The 23,412-nt window shown below is 50.0% G+C and overlaps 5 protein-coding genes and 2 non-coding genes across 7 annotated transcripts; 3 read left to right on the top strand and 4 right to left on the bottom strand.

Annotated features, from left to right (window-relative positions):
- Nucleotides 1-6,929: 6,929 nt before the first annotated feature.
- On the top strand, nucleotides 6,930-7,415 carry G6M90_00g027910 (uncharacterized protein; the record flags this gene model as incomplete). Its single annotated transcript, XM_014685883.1, has 1 exon — nucleotides 6,930-7,415. The coding sequence occupies one exon, from the start codon at nucleotides 6,930-6,932 to the stop codon at nucleotides 7,413-7,415; it is 486 nt and encodes a 161-aa protein (XP_014541369.1).
- Nucleotides 7,416-8,293: 878 nt separating this feature from the next.
- Nucleotides 8,294-8,380, bottom strand: G6M90_tRNA00000020. Its single transcript has one exon. It is a non-coding gene; the product is annotated as a tRNA-Tyr (tRNA).
- An 846-nt stretch (nucleotides 8,381-9,226) lies between these two features.
- G6M90_00g027900 (uncharacterized protein) lies at nucleotides 9,227-11,303 on the bottom strand (the record flags this gene model as incomplete). Its single annotated transcript, XM_066130002.1, has 3 exons — nucleotides 9,227-10,550; nucleotides 10,632-10,913; nucleotides 11,188-11,303. The coding sequence occupies 3 exons, from the start codon at nucleotides 11,301-11,303 to the stop codon at nucleotides 9,227-9,229; spliced, it is 1,722 nt and encodes a 573-aa protein (XP_065986110.1).
- Nucleotides 11,304-15,267: 3,964 nt separating this feature from the next.
- Nucleotides 15,268-15,382, bottom strand: G6M90_rRNA00000015. The gene has a single exon (XR_010715686.1). It is a non-coding gene; the product is annotated as a 5S ribosomal RNA (ribosomal RNA).
- Nucleotides 15,383-15,925: 543 nt separating this feature from the next.
- G6M90_00g027890 (uncharacterized protein) lies at nucleotides 15,926-18,674 on the top strand (the record flags this gene model as incomplete). Its single annotated transcript, XM_014685885.1, has 5 exons — nucleotides 15,926-16,101; nucleotides 16,167-16,506; nucleotides 16,565-16,908; nucleotides 16,977-17,296; nucleotides 17,350-18,674. The coding sequence occupies 5 exons, from the start codon at nucleotides 15,926-15,928 to the stop codon at nucleotides 18,672-18,674; spliced, it is 2,505 nt and encodes an 834-aa protein (XP_014541371.1).
- A 283-nt stretch (nucleotides 18,675-18,957) lies between these two features.
- Nucleotides 18,958-19,632, top strand: G6M90_00g027880 (uncharacterized protein; the record flags this gene model as incomplete). The annotated part of the gene is made up of 2 exons (XM_014685886.2): nucleotides 18,958-19,567; nucleotides 19,625-19,632. 2 exons carry the CDS (start codon nucleotides 18,958-18,960, stop codon nucleotides 19,630-19,632), a joined length of 618 nt encoding a protein of 205 aa, XP_014541372.2.
- Nucleotides 19,633-20,437: 805 nt separating this feature from the next.
- G6M90_00g027870 (uncharacterized protein) lies at nucleotides 20,438-22,970 on the bottom strand (the record flags this gene model as incomplete). Its single annotated transcript, XM_014685887.2, has 3 exons — nucleotides 20,438-22,443; nucleotides 22,573-22,762; nucleotides 22,815-22,970. 3 exons carry the CDS (start codon nucleotides 22,968-22,970, stop codon nucleotides 20,438-20,440), a joined length of 2,352 nt encoding a protein of 783 aa, XP_014541373.2.
- Nucleotides 22,971-23,412: the final 442 nt, after the last annotated feature.

Here is a 23,412-nt window from a genome sequence, read left to right as displayed (position 1 = left end):
CCAACAGATGGGGTGCCTGGCCGACCTACTCTTGGATTATGAACAGCTTCATCCAGGTTCCATTCCTTGCCGCAGATTCACGTTCGTCCAACGAAAATGATCAGCATCAGGTCTGCACGGAATCACAGAATACAGCGAATTTGATACCCTTCGGCCATAGTTGGTTTATTCCGGTGCGGCCTGGCGTGTGCGAGAGGGCGCCGTCCGACACTTTTTGGTGGTTGTCAGAGCTTTTAGCCCCAACTTGAAGTACATTGAGCATCATACCCACGCGTTTAAAAAAAGAATGCCAGCTGAACATTGAGTGTAAGCGCGAGAATCTTGGACATGGTTTCAGAATCAATGACACTCGCCCACACATATTGTTCACTTATTCCTTGCACAACACTCGGCACATTTAACCCCGTGGCCATGGCAGAATGTCTTAGTGCAGTGAAGTTTTAAAGTACATCCATGCTTCACAAAGACCAGCCTGGTGCACACGGATTGTAAAAAAGACTGCGCCACGTAGCTACCCATGTAGTTAAACATAGCAGCCAGATGTACCCTGAACAAGGAAACGACACTTAAAAATCACCAAGAAGCAATGAATACCTGCTTCATTGCAGATTTCCTTTCACACACTATGAAAGGGCAGAGCACAAAAAGGGAGAAAAGCAAGTACGGGACGAGAAGAATGTATAAATACAGCACATCTTGTCTATTTTCAACCAAGAAAAAATAACAACAACAACAACAACGACGACGACGACGACGACGACGACGACGACAACAATAACAACAATATTAACAACAAGAACAACAGCCAAGATCAAGACATCCACGTGAAGACCCCTCTGCAGCATTCATCACCATGTGCGTCTATAACCTGGAAATTTGCATTACAACTGAGAAGATTACCAGTTACAGGGTCCATTATTGCGACCCTATTCTGCGGACACTCGACGATTATGGGGAGCCAGTGTGGACAGATCTCCCGCCCGGTGACGACCTTGAATGTTCGCCATTGGCTGGTTGCGAGGGAGTCGTAATCAAAGGCCCTGTTTGGGTACGTACATCCACAGATTAGTTGCAAACGCGGTTCAACGTGCTTCGAGACTCGCTGCAAAGGATGATGGGACGTCTGCTGCGAATGGCACCGGGGTTTTGGCCTCTGGCCATTTTCTCACAGACATAGAGGGCCATCGCCAGATCGCGAGTCATCCTCATCCTCCCTCATCCCCACCCCAACCCAACGAGATATAACCTTCTGACATACAATTCAAATGAAAGATGCTCGAAAACCCAACCCGGATCGTTGGTCGTTACCGCAGAGGTGATGATTGGGCTGACATGGGGCCATTGAACGGAAGGAAATATCCGGAATAAATGTCATCTGGTGACTACAGCGGTGATGGACGCTGGCATGCCGACGCAGGGTTGATGGAAATCATGATGAGCACGGTCTCAAAAACGGTTGGATAAGAGTGCTGGCAAGTTTTCAACAAACATGAAGCAAATCAGTAGTTAGAAAGTTCTCAACAACTTTCAGACAATGTTAAATGGTGTAGCCAGATGTTCCTTTTATGTGTACTCATCTCTCCATGTGTAAACTATCGCAACTAGACTGAGAGACGGATTAAGAGATTAAATACAGCCAAGAAAGTGATTATGTATACATAAAGCTGAGGCCTTTATATATAATTGCTTTCAATATATTCTCTTGGCCAAGCCGTAGCATTCTGACTGGAAATAAGATTGTCAGCGGCCATGGAGAAAAAGCCAAGATGTGCATATTTGTCACTTTACCTATCCAAATATTCATACAAGCGCTATATGAAGCCACATTTTCAACGAAATTATAAGGGTGTATAAATGCTGTTGAAGTAGAGCGCGTTCTTTCTGTGGCAAAGACCGAGTAAAACAACACCATTTGTCCGCTGTCTGACCGCACCTAAACCAGAGAACCGTAATACACCACGCAATACATCATGGATGCACGCGCCTCGATGCGTTAAAAGCTAGCAGGGTGGGTGATTCAAACATACCAAAAGGCTAGCTGCCGAAAATAAGCACCATCTGCTAGCTTTACCATGTCCCGGAGGACGTGCATACATATGTACTTGTAAGCTCAATATCGGGGATACTTGTCAAAGGGCCATGTGACAAGGGCAGGGTGACTAGTCCTGAAACGCGTGTTCAAATATCAATTCAATAATCGACTTTGAGGTATTCAAGGTCCTTGGTTTTCTAAGAAGCCATAAAGGGTCAGAGGTCTCTATAAATACAAAAAGACGGCGAGGGCTAGTGTCCGAGGCAGTCCTCGCTTATGACCTGACCCTGGGCTCTCCTGATACCGTTCTTTGTTGTTGTGTAACCTTTGTAGTCTGATACCTTTGTCCAGGTCTTGACCGTGCGACATAACACATCTCTATAAATACAAGAAATTGGTGGGCCTTAGAGGCCAAGGCAGCCCTCACCAAGGTCTAACCCCGGACTCTCGTGATGGCTTCCTTTGTTGTTGTGTAACCTTTGTGGTTGATACCCTTGTTCCGGCTGATGCCTTTGTTCTGACCTTTGCCGTGTGACAGGTCACCATTGCTGCATCCCTTTGTTCCATGGCCTGGTGGTGCGACTCAATAGCCACCCTAACAAAGATTCAAAGAAATGAGAGATGCTTGTTATTATTGGCAGCTATTATAGCTAGGAGGCTCTATATAAAGGGGCCAAATCTAGTCGGCTATCTGCCTAAGGCTACCATCTACGAATGCCTTGCACACATGGTCCGACTGACCCGTTCCGGAGCATAACATACCGCACTAATTACATGTCAAGTTATATTCTAGCGGGTCAGGTGTCAAATTCCAAGGCCATGTCGTCTTTGCAGTGACTCGGTTTCGTAAATAATCCGAACCGGAATCAGGTCATGTTGGAGACAGCTTGAGAGGCTGATGGATTAAGCAGCATGTCGACATCCCTGCAGTAGAAAGCGGCCCCTGGGCCGGTCAGCTGGGCCAGTCAAGAATTGGATAGCCTGGCTGCAAGTCGACCTTGTCTACAGAGTACCCTCTTTAGCCGTTCGCATCTCCGCGATACATGGTCGGAGTCACCGACTCCCTTGGCATGGGGCAGCAAATAGCAAGGAATGGCTGGGTCCGAAACCTATATATCGGCGTTATCGCCTTCGTTCTCGCATGTTAAGAGAGCGGTATTGGGACTGGCGCTGAGGCGTCATGTTTGCACCGCTGTTCATCCATGTTTGCAACCGAGGCAACTGCCACTGCACCAAGTTTAAACGGGGACAACTGTTCTGTATGAAACTCCACAGAATGAGATTCAGAGATCCCAACACGTCTGACGTGAAAGCCGAGTGTCGGAATGAAAACAAGAATATCTTGAGATTTAGACGACACCAGATACTTTAGAGCAGTCGCAGCTCTCTGGGCAGATGGGTGTCTTACACGCACCACGGCCTCGGACGTTACGCCCTCACTGGAGTCCTTGTCGAGGTATCATGCGCAACAAAAGTTTCTAGCATTTGTTCCCTACACCTTGATAATCAAAACCAATTTGGCAAGCAGCACGCGGGCGGGGCGGTTCGAAGTTTGTCAATAGGTCAATAGCCGGGGCCTATGAAGACGGGTCGTGTGACATGCGCCTCTCTTCCTGGCTCTCCGAAGAGACTGGCTGGTATCGACATCAACTCGAGTGCCATGGTCAGATCTTTCGTCACATTCAGCCCCTTTTCGTCCATGCAGGTGGCTGCAAAGCAACGGTGACTTAAAGTTTTCGGCTGAGAGTGAAAGCAATGCCAAGATATAAGCACACAGGAGAGTTGCAAGTCTCGGCTCTGGTCTAGCTGGCATGGACATGAGTGACTTGTCAACGGTCCATTAATCTGCAATTATGAGGCCATGTAATGGAGTGAATGCCGCCTACATATGTCCTGCAGGAGCCGCGAGACATTGGCGACGTAGCCCCGAGGCGGACGTGTGCAGATATCCGCACGGGCGTTGGATTGCATTCGACACGACGCCAGAGGCTGTCCAAGTAACATGTAATCACACGCAGCTGGTTGTGGTTGTGGTTGTGGTTGTGGTGGTGGTGGTGGTGGTGGTGGTGATGACGATGGCGATGATGGAGGCCATAAAGGCGAGAAGGCGATGCCACGCACGCAGGACGGACAGATTTGGAAGGAGCGGTCGGCCGGCACACCGTAACATCGACCTGGCATTTCGAGCTCTTGCCGCCGACTGATCTAGTGGCAGCCACTTGATTGGCCCAACCGTGAACTGAGGAGGCTCTCTCAAAGCAGCCTCGCCTCTTCCTCCGCTCCAATGTTTGTGCATGCTCTTCCATGTCCGTATTCCAAATTGCATATGTCCGTCCCCTCTTGCTTTTTCGTCGTCTTCTACTCCATCACACTCTGACTCGAACTGCCGATCTTTGACCATTCATCACAAGCGTTGAGGCACATCAAGCCACACCGCAATATGTCGCGAAACCACAAATCCGATGACGATAAAACGACGACGGACGGCCCGTCAAGAGACGGCGACAGTCCCTTCATCCATGGCGTATCACATCCCATCATCTCCACCATCTCCAACCACGCCGCACTCCAGACCAAAGTCTCCAACGCAAAATAGAAGTTTCACCACGTTGAAACAAATCGCCATTCCCTACGGAGGAGAAAGGTAGACGACGTTCAAATGCATGCATGTCTCGTAAAGCCTACCTACCATCTTGCAACAATCTAATATCAACATGCAGTGTCTGGCCAGTGGCCAATCATGCTTGCGGCGTCGTAGTCCTGCTGTCCTCCTGCCGCCCTCCAGCGAGGAATTTCGGCGCTGATGATACGTAGAGGACATGAGCGGCCGTTGTTATTACCACGTAAGATTCGTGGCATACCTGGTGGTGCGCGCAACCCTTCAAGGGCAACTCACCATGCGTCATTGTCGTCAAACCCAACAAGAATCAGCTCTCGAGCAATTCAGTGCTCCCTCGGAGGGTTCAAGCGGAATCTCTGGTGCAGCGATGACTGGCAGGTTGGATCAGTGAGAAGGTGGGGCAGCTAATGCCGCAAAGGCCACAGCTTGCATGGCTAGTCGTCCGCTGGCGGCGATTGCGAGACACCTCTCGGCCGTTGCTCGCTCGTTTTCGGCCGCAAGGGTCCTGCGACGCTCATCAGGGCGCAGTGTCCTGAAGAGTCGGCCCCGGAATCGTGGCTTTTGCTGACGTATTTGCCTGGTTTGGCTCCCAGGCTGGAGGTCTCGTGCCCTATTTAGTGCTTGTGGTGAAGCACAGTAAATATCACGGCCCATCACGCCTCTCCGCCATTGACGTTGGAAGTTTTTACCTCGGGACGGCTTCTTGCGGTTCTCTATTCTGCAATATCACCTCAAGTTCACCTGAAGTTGCATCCTCCATCGATTGACTTCGCGAGGCGGGCGGCAGACGGGACACTGCCGTCACCCTGAGCGCACAAATTAACAATGGGGACAATGCCGGCAGGCAGCCTCTTCTCCGCAAGTTTCATTTGCCGTTTTGCAGTTCATCAAACAGAATGCGTGAAACATCAAGTTTGATTTGATACGATACGCTTGAGCATTTGACGCGCATGCAGGAGTCTTGCTCGGGCATAATTGGCACATCATTGGCCAGAGGCGCCTTTGGCAAAAGCATCGAGAGGGGCGGCGGTTTGAACTTTGCTGTCAGTCCCGTCTCGAACTGTCCCCGCCGCAGATCCACCATTCAAGCAAAGATGCAGTGCGAAAGTCCAGGTGCAGAAGCCTCTGTCGTCGATGCATATGCGGTTTCGAGTCCGCATCCCCTGTCGCCCGTGATTATCCCTCCGGCCAGCTGCGTTTCTGATTCGGCGCGAAGTGAATGCGGCTCGGGCCTGGTTGCAAAAGCTTCATCATCTCTCGCCTGCTCCACCATGAGTCGAGGACTAGTCTGGCACCCCGTTCCATCTCGGCATGCAGTTCTACCTATTCGGGCATCTCACTACCTCGAGAGGGCATCTTTTGTTGTTGGCTCGCCCAACTTACCAGACTCCCGGGTCCCGACGAGTTGTTTTGGTTGTGTCTCTACGATTGTGCCTCGCCCGTAAGGCTATGTCCGATCCGCTCCATATCGCCGACTTGCACCTCCGCCAATGCTATTCAACCACATTGGGGAACCACATGGGGATCCCAAAGGGTTAAACAACGATGCCTCCACAGTACCATCCACAGACGGCGTTAGCCCATTCCCGCACCGGTTTGCCGACTGTGCTCCCCAGGATCCCCGGAAGCACCTCCCCGTGCCACTGGAGACACGGTGAAGTGAAGAACATGTTGACTCTTTGTGGCACGCCCGAAGCGGCCCAATTCGATGCTACCGTACGGCGTACTAGACATTTCATCCGGGCCTGTGGGCGCAACGCAATCTTTATATCATCCGTATCCCCTCCTCTGAGGAGCGTCATTTCTGTCTTCTTTCCGTCATTGCCATTGAAAACTTGGTCATCTCTTTGCAAGCAGTCAAGAAGTTTGCCTCTCCGCCAACCTTGAGCACTTCCTCCACCGGCAACCCCCCGTTTTGTTATACCCATTGGTCTTGGGACGACTGAATTATTTGCTGCGGTGAGGGACGTTGGAGATTAGCCATATACTCGGTACTGTTTTCGCAAGCTCTCACAGCGTTTGAGGTTGGGATAATCCCGCATGTTCAGCGTCCTTGACAACTACGAACTGCCCTAGAGTGAATCGGCGGCCATTGGCAAGCTAGCTGCCTTGCCTTGTGTGACTCAACCTAGAATATTGGCGTATACGGACGGACTAGGAGTATTGGGCCTCAACAACCGCGATACACCAGTGTTCATCTGGTACTGTGTCTTGAGCCGTTCAAGTGGATTGTTTGTCAACTAGAAACCACGGCCGAACACATTAATATCCTCCAACATGGCGTCTTCCCAGGATCCTCGCGACCACAGGCCCTTTGTTGGGATGGATGATGCACCTGTCAGATGCCAGATGGAGTCGTCATTTCTCTCCATCTTGCACAGTGCTGGACTTGAAGAATGGGCTGCCCAGCAAAGCGAACTTGCCAACTGGCAAACGGGGGAATCGGCTTCGTCATCCGAACGAACCGGTAGCAGCAGCAGCGCGTCGGAAGGCAAGTCTAGTAGGCGGGCACCATCTTCTCGGTCTGCCCAGAAATCATCATCTGCGAAACAGAATGGGCGGTCGCGCAAGAGTAAGGATCACAGTGACAAGAGCTCTCGAGCTGGGCGGTCAAAGCACAGGGAGCAGATGACGGAAGAAGAGAAGGAGGAAATGCGGCAACGAGCAGCGAGCTTTGTTCCTGATTATTCCGGCTACAACACCATGGATGCCGAACTCAGTATTATTGGACAACAATTGAAGAGGATGCGGGAGCATCCGTAGTCGCCTTTCCACAGGACCCCCTGGGGCGACCCCCTCGGGCTTGAAGCACATCAGCGTCGCATTTGATGACAGAAATTTGCAAGTCACCTTGACAATGTCTTTCATATTGACCTGTTTCTCGGTTTTTTTTTTTACAATTCAGCTCTGGAAGCACGTTTGTTCTGCATGAAGCGGTTAGGAATTCTTGCAAGAAGATGCGGTGACGGTGTTGGACACAAATGCTCTCGCTTTTTTTTTCATTATCCAACCACATATCCAGGAGAATGAAAATGGGGCAACGGTGCAAGACAGACATGACAGCTGGATACAATTGAATCCAACGGCAACGCAGTGTCCCGGGTTGTTTAGAGGCGATGACTATTGGCCTTTCGTAAGCCACAGAAAGACAGAACACCTGAGAGCAAGAGAAAGTAGCAGAAAGACTATTGATGTAGCAGAAACAAGGCATTATGGGAATTTATGACTAATGAATATAATGAATGAATGGCTGGCAGTCAAACGTGCTCTTCGCCCCCGGACCCAAAACACCACCAAGTTCCATCAGCCTCCCACGACGGCCATATATACCAGCGCTTCATGCACAACTCGCAGCTTGAGAGGAGACCGTGTGGCCAGCAAGCAGTATGCCGATAGTAGCAGAGAACCGGACTGACTGGCACGGCTACGTGGCACCGACTCACCGTGCCCCGCGGACATGGTTGGCATCAAGGGCCAATAAAACAAGTAACATCCTAAAACCCGAGCACAAAAGTAAAAGCCAGCGACAGCCTACCTCGGCACCAAAAAAAAACCATCACGCACGGACGGATCAAAACACAAGCGGTCGGCCCAACAGACGTGAAAAATCGTACGACGTTGTCTAGTACAAAAAAAAAGAGTCTCCAGGGCGTGATTCGAACACGCGACATTCTGATAAACTATAAATCTTACAGTCAGACGCCATAAACCAACTAGACTACCCGGAGAGGGGAGGGGTGTTACCCCGCCGGACCAATTGATTCGCTGGTTGTTGACGGGCACGAGGTTAATTTATTTTATAAACCCTGTCCTGGTTGACAGTATAGGGTAGTGGCATTGGGTCCGTCCGAAAAACCGAGTGACATACATACATGTGCGATGTTCAAACTTCCGACCTATGTCTGTAATTTTGTGAACTTTTCAGATGAGGAGATTTGTACAGCAGAATCTTCAGGGTGTCTACTGAAACGGGCGCGTCCTTGCTACTCTCGATGTTTCGCAGAGAGTGCTCGTTACTCGAAACAATGCCGCTGTACGGAGTACGCTGCACATTCAATCATATTTTGAAGAGCGTCCAACGACAATTTGCTTGCCTGTGGCCTGCCTACAACTAACTGCACATCATGATATACATTCGCACTGGGATTTTCTTCACAGCTTTGGCAGTATCTCTATAATAAGTTGGTAATGACGACGCCGCCACGTGCCCCTCTGATATTAGGCTTGAATCATAACGTAAGTTGTTTCTTTTCTTAATTTCCCCAAGCGGTCCCATATCCAAGAACCGAAAATATGACCCGGCGACATTAGGACAAAAAGCCCAAATGATCAGGGCGACAAAAAAAAACCCACTTTGATTCTTTGGAACTTCCTTTCCAAAATTGCTGGCTAAAAGATATATGCATTCCGTCATTTCCATACCAAAACTCCATTTGACAGTCAAAACTCCATCGCTGATAACAAGTGGATTTCGTAGTACCACATCAGAATCCCAGTTCCCAGCTCCGTTTAAAAAATCCCAATATGTAGGTGTTTTCTACATGTGCTGCGCTCGCCTGGCGCGGGTATATCGCTTAATAACTGAAATCAACCGTCGCCATCGGTATCGCCTTATTTTCATTGGATTGCCTTGCTTGTTGGCCTTCCTCGCTATGGTGTATAGTAATGGTTGACGACCCTGAGTCGCCAAGCGTCGTATCCGCGCTGCTTTGTGATGCTGTAGTTTGCAACTCGTGTTCTGGGATGCCACTTGGCGACCAGCCCTGGTCGAGAATCTGCTGAAAACTCCAGCTCGGCTGAAAGGTTTTGCTGTTCCATGCGTGATTGACGCGTTCGTACATTTCGTCTATCTGCTCCAGGCTGATCTTGCTGGTTTCGTAGACCATGCACCAAACAAAGATGAAAGCGACGATACAGAATGCACCCCAAATAAAAAATATTTTCGGCCCAAAACTAGCCGATCCGGGACCTGATTCAACCATAAATGGGGTGGCATAGGCGATTCCAAAATTCAAAATCCAGTTGGAAGCGGTAGAGAGCGACATAGATTTAGCTCGTACTTTCAAGGGGTAGATCTCTGATGTGACGACCCAGACAACTGGACCCCAAGAAGCGGCAAAAAAGAAAATATTGAAGCAGCAGAAAACAACAAGGATCGTTTCCTTGATATTCTTAAAACCCTCGCCGGCAGCTGTAGTAAATGACGCCATGAACAGTTGGCATGTCGCCATTCCCAAAGCGCCAGTCATGAGCAGGCTCCGCCGGCCCCAAGATTCAATAATGAGCAAACCAGGGATGGTGGATACAACGTTGATGACATTGATAATTGTAGATTTCGTGTACGGACTGTTGACCCCAGCGCCGTTAAAGAATGTCGTACTGTAATACATGATGAAGTTGATGCCGGTTAATTGCTGAAGCATCTGCAGACCACAGCCCGTGAATGTCCGGCGACCAAGGTGAGGAGTCCCAAAGAAGGCGTCCCTGTAGGTTGAAGGACCAAGACTCAGTTCGTACTGGTGGTTTGCGATGATTTCCTGCAGCTCTTCGATCAGTGCGGGATGTGTAATGTCCAACCGTCGAAGCCGACTCAAGGAAAGGCCGGCAGCCTCATTTTTGCCTTGCTTGACGAGGAAACGCGGGGTTTCAGGGAGCACAAGCAGACCAGCGGTGAGAATGAGGGCAGGGATAATTTGCAGACCCAGGGGAATTCGGTATGCAGAGGAGTCGTCGAGCTTCGATGTTATGATATTGATAACGGAGGCGGACAGTAGACCAACGGTGATTGAAAGTTGGTATGCACACACTAATGTTCCACGAATCCATTTCGGGGCCATTTCTGACTGATATAATGGGACCAAAACTGAGACGGCGCCAACACCAACGCCAGCCAATGCCCTGCATCGCAGTTAGCAAGATTGATTCGTACAAGCAGTGCGTTCATTAAAGAGAAAGACGCAAGACTTGGATATGACACACCTGCCGACAAGCAAAAGGGCAGTCTCGCTGGCGCAGACTTGACAGATGGCACCGATACAAAAAATGCCTACCGAGATGAGGAGGCTGATTCGTCGACCTAGTGAGTCTCCCGCCGGGGCGGCAAGGAGTGCTCCGATAGCTGTGCCGGCGCTAAGGATGGCAACGATGAGAGACGCATCTTTGGGACAAATCGATAACGAAGAGTCGCTTGTTGTTGTCGAATGGCAATTGGCACCAAACTGCGTCTTGAAAGCATCCATGGCTAAGATGCCATTTATGGCTCTAACAAGTGAGAAAAAGATATTAGCACAACATATTGCTTTCCACAAAAACGCAGCAGCATTCCAAGAGATTGCGCGCGGCGATCCAGTTGGGACGTATTGTTCCTTGACCGCTCCCAGCGCGCCCCTAGACTAACAAGCACATGGTTTAAGTTTAAACTGTACTTGCACCACAAAAGCGACTTCAACGCATCCTAGGTCGCGGTCCCAGTCTGTACTAAACGGCTTTTAAGGGCCAAGGCAGGAGGAAAGAACTTTGGTTGACGCCTACTTACCCAGTATCATAACCAAAGAGCAATCCACCAGAAGCGACAAAAAGCCCGACCATGATGGCCGGCGCTGACGAGCCAGCGACATTGTCGGGCTTCTGCCAGCCCATGGCAATGGCCATGGTTGCGGTTGTGAGGACGTCAATCCAGGATTAAGGCTCGCGCTGTCGGACTTGCGGACTTGAGAACGAATAGAATGATGGAGACACGGGGGGTATTACGTCGCGATAACTACTGCTGTGGGCAAAACCAGCCCGTATATCTCGGTGGCGTGTTGATTGCTCGGCCTGGGTCGGGGCAAAGGCTGGATATTGTTTGGGCGGATTCGTCTGGTGGAACGGGATGATTTCGTTGGTGAACGGGGGATAAATGGACTTGACAGCGATGCTGGTACAACGGGAATAAGAAGTCGTCGCAAGCCGTCGAGCAGGTGTCGGATATCGAGAACGAGGTCAAGGGCGAAGACTTGGGATTCTTGGGTCGTGAGAGGAAATTTGAGTTGCAAGCGAAGGAGAGTAGTGAAGGAGAGCCAGGGCAGGAGACGGTACGAACTAGTACTGTGGGAGGGTGGGAGCAGAGTAGTAAAATCTGGGGGAACGACGAGGAGCGAGAGAGAGGAGAAGAATGATGACTGGGCCAGACTTGGCTGGACTTGGCCAGATGGACCTGGCTGCATGGCTGGGCTGGGGGCGGGTGGGCGAGCGAGGACTGCCACCGCGTGACTGCGAGTGCCCAAGCAGTTTTGCCCGTCGCCCAGATGTCGCTGCGTGGCCTGCGTGGCCTGCGGACAGGTACTGGCAGCCGGAGCACGAGAGAGAAGGCAGCACAGAGGGGCGCGTGCCAAAAGCGATGTGAGTTCACCCATGCCGGGAAGGCGCCAATCCAGCACGAGCGGCGAGCCGAGAATGACCGCTGATTGGGTCGCCTGTCCAGCACCCAGCGCCCCAGCACCCTGGGCGCCCGGGTAATTGAACCCAGTACCTCAAGGTACCTTGGTACCTACGGGCAGCCTGGAGGAGGATCTCGAATACCTGCCCTGCAAGTGCTTGTCCTGTCGTGCTTCACCGCAGTGTTGGATGTTGGGCCAGCCAACATCAAGGCTTCTGCTCGCGCGCCGACGGCGCCGGACAGCACCGACAGCTGTCTGGTGGCGTCCACTGGTGTTGTGCTGGCGCTGCCTTGTTGCCCTTGTTGCTCTTGCCTCTCCAGACGAGTACAGTACTCTCCGAGGGGAGGTGGGAGGGACATGACTGATGCTGGTTGGCTGGATGTCAGCCGTTGGTGGATCTTCCCTGGTAGTTTAACGCTAGTCCAAAGATGGCATAGCTGATTTGTTTGACTGGCTGTCTGACTGGACTGTCTGACTGTCTGAGCAGGATTTCTCGCCTTTTCATCCTGGGGGACAGTGCTTGAATGCTCAGCCCGCTCACGCCAAACGCCTCATCGAATGATGAGTCGCCCACGATTGTCGGCGCCATGGTTTGCATGGCATGACCGAGGATTGGTGCGTGGCAGACATGCCGTACTGTGTTGGGCTAAACCGAGTACATACGAGCAGCCTGTGGCCATTGGTCGATATGGACGGCCATATCGAAAGGCGTCAGACTCGTCCTCAAGTCCACGGTATCATGGGTTGGCTTTGCTCTTTAGCTCGCGACAGTCATCCGGGCCGTGATACATTTCCAACGTCCAACCAACGGTGCCTCCTCACGCCCCATGTCTCACCATGCGGCTCCCTTGCCGTGCTGCCCCTGGAGCCGAACGTCTCTGTCTGTCCAGCTCTCTGTTCACGGTTCTTGTCGGCATCAGGCACTAGTACGGAGTACCACCTGTCCGTCAGAACCGATACTCCTGCCAGGCAGTTGTCTGATGGAATCCATGACTTTCAGCTCATGGCCTGATCCGAGCTCATTCGTCGTCTGCCGTCCGCCACTGAAATAACACAAAGAAAGCTTATAAGCCACGACCCGGAAGGTTGTCATGTCAAGTTCCAGGGAGAGTACTAACCCCGTCTCATCAAGCCTCGGCATTGGCATCATTCTCGATAAACTGTAATTCTGCACATTCAGCAACATCGCCAAGCAAGCCCGGCAGCCAGCCAACAAAAAAAACAAGCCCGAAGTACCGTGGAAGGGCCTTTTCTGCCATCGGAGTGCGGCGCCATTCAGGAACAGAATCGAGACTTTGTCACGACAGGTTTTAGTCTTGATCAAGTCTCCCACATGCCATTTTGCGGACGAGCAGTGACATGCTTATGTACTCTTCCCTGGGTTGGTGTGCAAACAGTGCGCGCGGCACTGTCTTCCAGGGCTGCCATGCTCCGCAATCCTTGCAGCTGTCATGCCCAGCCCCACCTCAATTACTCTGAGAGCTGCAATGGCATCCTGAATTTTCTCCCCCAAGTCCCCGATGTTACTTCGAGGCTACAAATCTGGAGCAGCAAGAGGTGCAGCGGTTGGTCCGAGTCGTTGGAAACCATTTAAACTCTGAGTACCGCTACGGCCCTTGTGACCTGCCTGCCGCGAAGGCCGCGAGGACTAACTTACCTGGTACTTACCTAATATTATAGGTGCTTAGAGTTTTTAGGATCTGCCAGCGCTTATTAAGACCAGGAGACCTGGCATGGCAGGAGTCTATGGAGTCGGAGCCATCCTGACATGTTCCATTGTCGAGCTCGCCACCTCGTGTCGAAGTCTTCAAGTCATGATCCTAGACAACAGGCCGTATGTCGGTACCAGCGTCGTATTGCACAAGGCTTTAGCACCAACTAACTAGGGCTGAGCGCGATTTTGAAGCCAACGTTTTGAAGAGGTCGACGAAAATGTGCCACCCAGCATCGAATCTGGCACCCGCCCCCATTTCTCGCCGCCGCTCTCGGAATGGAGGGAAGCCAGCCGCAGAAAGCTTCAAGAGCTTGATCTAGGGCAACACATCAGACATCCCTTCTGCCACGGAGTGACCGTTTATTCAGAACCCAGTCAGCACCCAAGCAGCCAGCCAACTGGGAAACGCTAACCATGATGCGGGGATTGGCGCCACCTCATTCTCCAAGGACCAACATGTTTAGTCTGTTGCTGCCCTTCAGAGCAGGTAGCTTAAGGTATGCCCATTCCGTAACGCTTTTCCCTGGCAGTGACTCAAATCTCAATTGTCTTTGAAACTGCATGTAAACTAATGTTGTATCTTTACTAAAGCTCGGACTACCCAATTGCGAAACTGCCACGGCGTCATCATTTACTTTAGTTTGTGAGGCGCTCTGTACATCACCAGCTGTTCAAGCAGACTATTGAACAGGCCGGCCCGCGCACTAGCCCATTTTTGAGCACAAGCCGTCCAGCCATTGTTATGGCGTCCGCATTGGCCCCCATGCAGCATATTGGGGAGAGTTACGACATTGCTGCGTAAATACCGTGTTGTCGAACAAGTGCCGAAGGCTGCCACAGGAAAAGCAATAATCGAAGCTCAGCCATGGCTGTAAGTGGCAGAGCCAATGGCACAACCTCCTGATCACAACAGTTAGATGTCTGAGGGATTTTCAATTTCAATTAGTTTCAACCTTGGATCGGCTTGGCCTTTACTGGGATGCAATCCCAGTCAGCATATATGCTGAGTGGAATCACTGGATATGGCGTTCTCCGGTTCGAACGATTGAACGGCGGCGGCGAGAGAATAGGCCTCGGATGCTGTCGATCGGGCGAGGAGCGTCCTAAGGTTTAGAAAACAAGCTTCTCTTTTCGTCCTGGGGCGTCTGTGATGAATTCTAGTCGAATAGGCTTCTGAGAACTGTGTGGATGCCGTTCACGGGTAAAATGAAGCTTCGCTTGGATGGGAAGAAGACTTGATCTTCTACACGCATTATACAAAGCAAAAGCTTCAAACTGCGAATGGCCCTGGTATATATATTTACGGTTTGTGAACGGTTGTGCATGGAGGCAGTGTCTGTGAATCCTTCGGCACCGGGACAGGTAGGCCTTCGGGTAGATCGTCTTCATGTGGACCACTCGGCTCTTTAGTTATGTGTCTGCTGCAAAAGGATAAGAGAGAGACAATTATAGGCATGCATCTAGCACGAAATACAGCAAAAAATACATACAACACTGGGTATTCGCTGGTCGTCACCGACCCAACTACTAATCCAGCGCTCACTAGGTTATCGTACAAGATCGGACGGGATACCGCGTCCGAAATGTGAACTCGCCCGACCTTTACCCGAAACGCCCGTCCGGACCCGCTTTTCCCGTCCTCTCCGTTTCCCCATCCTGCCACCGTTTTGCTTCTCTGTCCCCGGGCTTTCCACTCCGATACCGAAGCGCCGGGCAATGGACGAGACCGCACGCCGCGTAGTAATACACACCCTCATGTTGCCTGTTTTCGACCCTGGCCTTCGCATGACATCCTCGCCAGGCTCGGGGGAGGCGCCCGACGCCGCCACCCCTTCCTCTCCCCCTGGTTTTATCGACAAGTCTTTTTCTCCATTGGTCTTGTCGCAGGTCCATGTTCAGTCCGCCTGGCGTCAATGTGCCGTGTTGGTCAGCTCGTGATTATCCCACCTGAGAATGCCTACGTGTACTGCAGGGCCCCGTTGGCCTTATTGAATTCAAGTGATGGGCTGACTAGATAAAATGCCCCTTCTCCCCCTTTCATTTGTCCTTGGTTGGTTTGCCGTCCATGACATTCAGTCCTCTGCCCCCTTTTCTCATTCACCTGTACTGCCACTGAAGCTGCCTTCGCTCACTTTATCATCATGCCCCGAGATACGAAATCTTCGCTTCGCTTTGCCCGCCCAAGTGTGCGTCAATTTAACAAAGATGCCGCTAAGGCGGCGGTGCAAAAGTATCAGGAGAAGCCGCTGAGTGAGGTTTGCCGCCTTGACCCAAAAACGAGGCAGCGTCGCGAGAGGATCTGGCAGAACTGGGAAGAGTGAGGCATCCCCCTCTTATCTTTATTCCTAGGCAGTGAGCTATTACTGATTTTATTCCATGTAGATTTGCCGCTTGCGCTGAAGTCGACCCGGTCGATATATGGTTTGACCTTTGCTTAGGCAAACCAGAAGTTCAAGCCATCTTCCAAGGATTTCTCAGACAATACTGGGAGCAGTCTGTGACGTTGCGTCCCTGCCTTGGCCCTGAGGAATATGAGGAAGTACACACGATTAATTGCGCGTCAACAATAGAAGATGTATGGTGTTTGCTGGTCAATCATGCAGACGATCGGATTATGAAACCAAAAAGGCTTCAAGATCGCGAGAATGCCGGAATCTGGTCATTGAAGTATTCTTCTAGGAGGACTTCATCGACTTGCGGTCCTACTTATGAGATAGCTCGTGTGAGTCCTTGGCCCCTCTCCTTATCAACAGACTTCTCTAATCCCTAATTAACTATAGTGGATTCCTGAGTTCGGCACAGAAGTTGGATTAAACTTGGGGCAGACTTTTCAAAAAGATGGCGCGACTACAGACGATATTTTAACTATTCTTTCCACTTTGTGGAATAGAGCAAATGATGTTAGGTGTTCACCTGACGATAGACTCTCTTTCACTATGTATGTTGTTGAAATGGGTCTAGGAGGTTGGCGGCCAGGAGCGTTAGAACTGAAGAAGTATAATCATGTAAAGCTCGCGTGGGTTAGAGATCCTGTTAACCCATCTGTTACGCGGACTATATGCTGGTCTACCGTTGATCATAACAAGCTTCGACGGCTTAGAATCGAGCGAGAACAACGTTCAAGGTAAATGATCCCAGTAATTTATTCCATCACTCATAATTGATAAATAAGCTAATAAGCGGCTCATATAGCTTGAGCTACGCACTCTCCGTGGTTCCAACGTTAGTTCTATGCTTAACTACCATGTTCACAATTAGAGCAATAAGAGATAATGCCTTTGAGGCTGGGTTTACGTCCTGTGATGAGGTGCTTCACCCTGAAACACTCGAGGAGGGCGTTAACTTTGTAGAGTTGCGCTGGAAAGAGGAGTTTATGAGTGATGATAAGTATATTATGCCAATGAATTACCATAAATTTATTAATCTTTGGAACGAGGTGCGAATGGTATTGGGATCTCGATCTAGCCTCCGTCCCTACTCAGTTCGTGTTGGCGCGGTGGGTAGATTGGATGGTAAGCTGCCTCTGAATTGGAGTACCTTCTTGCCTCTAACCGTTTATCCCTAGGATGTCTTCAACCGGCACTTCGAAACTTTATAGTATCTCATTCCACCGAGGTATTTGAGCGAAGCTACCAACCAGTTAGACTGCGTGCGAACCTGGCGAATATCGCATTCGGCGATAAAGCAAGGCATGACACAGCGCTTTGGGAAGCTATCTCTAATAGCCTGCATAATCGAGACCCAAACGCGCCTACACGTCTAACTAAAAAGGAAATTGATCAATTTGAATCAAGAAAAGATATAACAGAGCTTCGCAAGGAGCTGAAATACATCACAGCCAAAGAAGGGTCATCTAGTCAAGAAGCAAAGAAAGTCTCATCGCGAATCAGATATACTCTTGACTGCCTAGAGAGACTAGAAATTCAGGAAAAACGCCGCAAGTACTTTGAGGAAGCAGATAAGCTACGTGCAATGAACAAATCAACGGCACATCTTAAACAAGAGGTGCAAAATTTAAAAAGAAAGAGGTTCGGAAATAGCAGTGCCTATGCCGCTAAGCTGGCTAGTCTTTTATTCCAAACGAATATCACTTCCGCTCTAGCAGATCGTCTTGTCGCTTTTATAAGCGGAGCAAGCGTACTGAACGAGATTGGAGATGTTCATCATTTCAGGAAGGAATCGAAGGAACCCGCGCGATGTCTCTTTGGCTGTGGAACCTTCTTTAACACGTCAGCGCTCACAAGACATGTTCGCCATCTACACATGCATATCTTTAAGGCCCGGTTCTTGTGCCCCGAGTGCAAGCGGATGAACCTTGGAGATGTGGTGATTGAGGCGAATCCCTGTGCCTGGAGTAGTCATGTTCGAAGAGTCCATGGCGCGGTTCACACCCCAAACCTAGAGTCTCTACCGGATGTTCTCTGCCTCTTATGCGACCAAGAATACAAACAGAGAGGGTTCTCTCGCCACCTGAACACTCATCATGAGCTATTTGACGAGCCAATCTCATGTCCAGCATGTCTACAAGAGGGCAGGAAGGTCGAAGTCGAGGGAATGGGAGGCTGGATCACCCACGTAGCAGACGTTCACGGAGGTGACAGAGTTCTCGGAGCCATAGAGGTCTACAAGACCTCATGTTCAGATGCTGAAATCGCTCCAATAGACATAAACCCTGCCGAGGCGCAACACAGAAAAGAGCTTGCGAGAAGACGACAAGTGGATCGCAAGAGAAAGGCAGGTAACGCTGTACCATCGGCTCCCCTCCCATATAAACGGGCGAAAACGGCCTTATCACAACCTTACGCACATACTAGTGGTGACTCGGATTGGGAAGTCTCATCACCTGATCCTCACGCGGATGAAGAGTTCTGGGTTGATGGAAGGGAGTAGTCAGCCTGGCCGTTTTGAAAGAGACCAGACCCGTGACCAGAGATGGGTGATGAGCATAAAAGGGACCGTGCCCGCCCTTGAAGCTTAGCAAGAACTCAAACCTTTGTTCAATCTTACCTATAACTTATCATTCCCGGCCTACCTTTGCTTAACCGGCCTTCCTTCTACTCTTGTCAACAGAGCACTCTTACCCTTCCGTCCATAAAGGGAGCTTGAACGTCCCTACCGGACTCCCCCCATTGTTTTTCGCGTTCATCGTCTTCAGGCGAACGCTAACTTCACGATGGTGAGGATGGATCGAATTACTTTAGAGAAGAATTATTCCTGGCCGTCCCCCACTCGCCGCTGTTCATTGCTACGATCCTTTGTATCCGCAAAGGAGTCTTTCGCACCCCCAGCCAGTTCCTCACCTGTCAATGCAAGGCACTACGATTCTGTCCCCGGCAGTGACCCGCAAAACTCTCGAGAACGTCTTCAGTCCGTCCTTGAAAGTGGTCTCGGAGGCTCCGACTTGGATTCAGGAGATATGACATCGCGAACTGTTAGCCCAGAGGCCGACTTGGAAGGTGCTACAATACGTGTGGCGGACGATGAAGAGACCACTGGGAGAATCCGACGGAGTAATCAGAAGCGAAAGAATAATACAACGAGAACTACTGTCTCTGGCGAACATCTTATTCAGAAGAAGCGCGCCGCGGTTAGCAGAACACAGGTTTTTGAGTATTCACGCTTAGGAGCGGTCCGAGAAGGTGTCGGCGGACGCATTCAGTTCAAGATCTGTTGGAAGCCAACTTGGGGCACCCTTGAGGACCTCTGGGGAACTCGGTCATTGAAAGAAGCCGAGGAGCTCATCCTCAATGAGTACGACGAAGTTACGTGGGATGAGGAGATGCGTAGGTCTGGTCGTCTTGCTTTAGCTACGAGATCGAGTAGATAACATTAATGAATAGCCTGTTAGGCGCTATCTTATGTTTTTGACTTGGCCTTCGCAGACAGTTTCTCCTGCAGTTGCTGTCGACCTACTTCATAAGCCGCTTTTCACAACCAGACTGACCAACAAGCCAACAATCGACTCACGAGCATTTGGGTGACTTCCTAACCAGTTTGGGCCTTTCAAGAACCACGTGGAGCGACTACATGGCGTAAAGCTGCGAAAGTATCCAGCGTCACGTGAGTCCTCTCCGAATATCACTATCAATTACCTATATGTTTAAAATTTCTGTATCAAATTCTCCCCTTTATTCACTTTTGTTTTTGCTTGCTTTCTTAATCTCGATCTCGTTTGTCTTGATACAGGTAAAATGGGTCGATCTAAAAATATGTGTGCCTGTATGTTTACAGGGATGTGCAAATTAATGAACTACATTGTCTCCAGTTACCTTGGGGCGTGTAGAAGATGATACAATGATTTGAGAGGCCGTTGTTAGTTTTGAGTGTGAGCTATCGTGATGATGTCGTTCAGCACTTGGATAGATGTCTCGAACCATCTCATCCAGTAGTCATGACAATTTTTGGGCATCGGCATTGTCTAGCTTAGCAGGCCATAGCTGTGACATGGTTTATTGCGCAAGAGAATTTGTAAACGCCTTCTAAAAAAGCTTGTTGTGGCGTAGGCGCATTTCTTCCGGTCATGCTAACCACAGGGGCGAGTTCGCTACTCCTGTTTTTATCATGGGTAGATAGCATAGCTCACAACACGCCAGAGAGAGTGTGTGAAGGTCTGAACGTTTAGATTATGCTTTGTATGTAGTCTCGTCTAACAACTACATTCTCCCATATGCTTCTGTAAGCAAGTCAACGGATAACAGTCTTCTTGGGTCATCATGAGCAAGTATATCACTCTCCAGAGCCACAATGCGTCCAAGCATCTCAATCGCATCCTTAATGCGTCCGTCATCGAGGTATGCGCTTGCAAGTGCGTGCTCTGATGTTAGTCGAGAATGGTCCTTCTCATCCAGCGTCTCCTTTCGAACTCCCACCACACGCTCTAATATCTCAATCGCATCCTTAAAGCGTTGATCACTGAGGTATGCCCTTGCAAGTTCGTGCTCTGATGTTAGTCGAGAATGGTCCTTCTCATCCAACGTCTCCTTTCGAACTGCCACCACACGCTCGAATATCTTAATCGCACCCTTAATGCGTCCGTCATCGAGGTATGCGCTTGCAAGTGCGTGCTCTGATGTTAGTCGAGAATGGTCCTTCTCGTCCAACGTCTCCTTTCGAACTGCCACTACATGCTTGAGTATCTTAATCGCATCCTTGATGCGTCCGTCATCGAGGTATGCGCTTGCAAGTGCGTGCTCTGATGTTAGTCGAGAATGGTCCTTCTCGTCCAGCGTCTCCTTTTGAACTGCCACCACACGCTCGAATATCTCAATCGCATCCTTAATGCGTCGGTCACTGAGGTATGCGCTTGCAAGGTTGTGCTCTGATGCTAGTCCATTATGGTCGTCTTTGGAAAGATGGTCTTGTTGCCACCGACACACGGCCTCGTAACACTTCGCCGCTTCTTTAAATCGTCTGTCGTTGTAGAAGCAATCTCCAATTTCCCCAAACAGATAGTAGGCATCATCTGTCCATTGCTCATCATTTTGATACAGAGACCGCGTCACATGTGGTAGGTACTCTCTCCTCAACTCATGGTTAGCACGGTTGTTTGGAGGGAAGATCCTTGCAAGATGACATATCGCGTCGTTCACCACCTCCTCCCTCCGGCCCTGCCTCTTGACCCATTCTCGCGTCGCCATGTGTACAAGACTGTGCATGTCAAACGTGCTACTATCTTCCCGACGAACCAGAAACGAGTAGCTGCGAAGCGTGCCAACCGCCCACTCCATCTGCTCAGGTTCAATATTTGATAATATCGATTGCGGAATTGCCTTCGGCTCAATGCATGATATAAATGACAACAGATCGACCGCGACCGGGTCCGACTTTTCGATCTGGTCGAAAGTCACTAGCCATGTTGTTCCTACGGCGTTTCGGGAACCCCTGTACCGGGTGCTGTCCTTGAATTCTCTACCCAACAATCTGGTAACGTCCTTCTCAGCACCTCGCAAGAGCCCCAAATAAGTTTGAATAGGCGCCATGGTCACGTTTAGATATGCTGCAGCCTGCGTGATAGCCAACGGGAGAAATGTTAGATAGGTGAGCAGCTCGGTGACAAGGGCTTCGTCCAGAGGCGGCTGATCTTGAACTAAAGATTTCTTAAAGAGATTCGCCGCTTCTTCTTGATTCATTTGTTCGATGTCGATCACATCAGCTCGTGCGAACTCGACCGCGACTTGCCTAGATCGGGTCGTCAATAAGATTATGCCGTTTTCATTCTTAGGCAAATACTCTTCTACACCTGGCTTGTGGGCGGATCCAAACATAAGCTCTTGATCGTCAGCGTTGTCCAAAATAAAGAGCCATTTATCAGCTTTGCACAAGCTGAGATATTGGTAAACCATGTCTTTCATATCCTCGTTGTCACTGCTCTTCTGCAAATGAAGCTTTTTGGCAATTTCTCTGTAAGCCCGCTCCACGCTCTCATGACCCAGAAGTGGCACCCAAAAGATCGAATAATCCGGTCGCTTTTCCTTTAATTGATAGACAAAATGCAAAGCTATTTGAGTTTTGCCTACTCCGCCGAGTCCGGCGAGCGCAATCCTTTGGCTTTGGTCCTTGCCGAAGAACTTCTGCTCAATCGCCTTTAATATAGAGTTGCGACCGGTAAATTGATTGTTCTTGGCAAGTTCAATATGATAGCAAGATTTCTGCGTCCTATCTTATATTGAGTTAGTGAATTTTCCTGAGCTAATGGTGCCATACACACTCTAGCACGCGTCCTATCTGGTTGTAGAACTCGTTCAGCCAGCACGCTTATCAGCATAGTGTGGCAGCAAAATCGACTTACCAATACAACATTCTCGAAGGTAGTTATGTGCTCTTGTAGCCAGGTCCACGATTGCTTTCTTGGCAACTAGATACCCTGGATCTGAGGGGCCGGAGAATTTCTGGAGATTGTAATGATGACGTTCCAGAGGATACCGTTCTATGCTCTTGGATGGATCTAAACATGCTGATTCCGCTGGTATGAGGTACCCCTGCAATACGATTAATATGCCAGCTGTCAAACAGCTACGACGATTGACTTACATCTTTTATAGCACTATTTAGCAGTGTCTTGCCTATCGGACTTGGCTTAGTCTCGTAGAAACACCAAAGTGGTATCGGATGATCGCAGCGACGTGTTTCTGTAAACTGATAGACTATATTCTGAAGATAGGGATTCTCTTCAACAGACAGCGCCATCGTTTCTGAATAGATTTGAAGGTCCGGATTATGTTGTGCAACTGCCTCAATAATTTGAGCTAGCGTAAGGCCTCTCCGTCCTCGAAATGGTGTTCCAAAAAATATGGCACCAGCTGTAAACCGGAATAGATGCCCACACTTATTCGGATTGTCGAAGGAGCGTCTAAGAGCCTGCATAAGCACAAGGCCACCGTAACTATGTGCGATAAATATTATCGGCCGAGTAATATCCTATTTACTCCTTAGCACAAGGGCAGGCGCTCATAGATTCTGGCTTACTTGGCGATTGAGTTCCAGCTGTTTGAGCAACATTTCAGCTACGTCGAACACGTGTGTTTTCTTGGGCTCGTCCAGTTTAGTGCCGTACCAGGCGGATTCATATCCAAAACGCATAATCCGGGCAGTAGGTACCGCCTTAGGGAGCATTCCAGAATCCGAGAGC

The sequence above is a fragment of the Metarhizium brunneum genome, chromosome 1 (assembly GCF_013426205.1).
Source record: "Metarhizium brunneum chromosome 1, complete sequence".
Classification (NCBI taxonomy): domain Eukaryota; kingdom Fungi; phylum Ascomycota; class Sordariomycetes; order Hypocreales; family Clavicipitaceae; genus Metarhizium; species Metarhizium brunneum.
The sequence above is the reverse complement of the archived record's forward strand: the minus strand, read 5'-3'. Positions and strand labels throughout refer to the sequence as shown.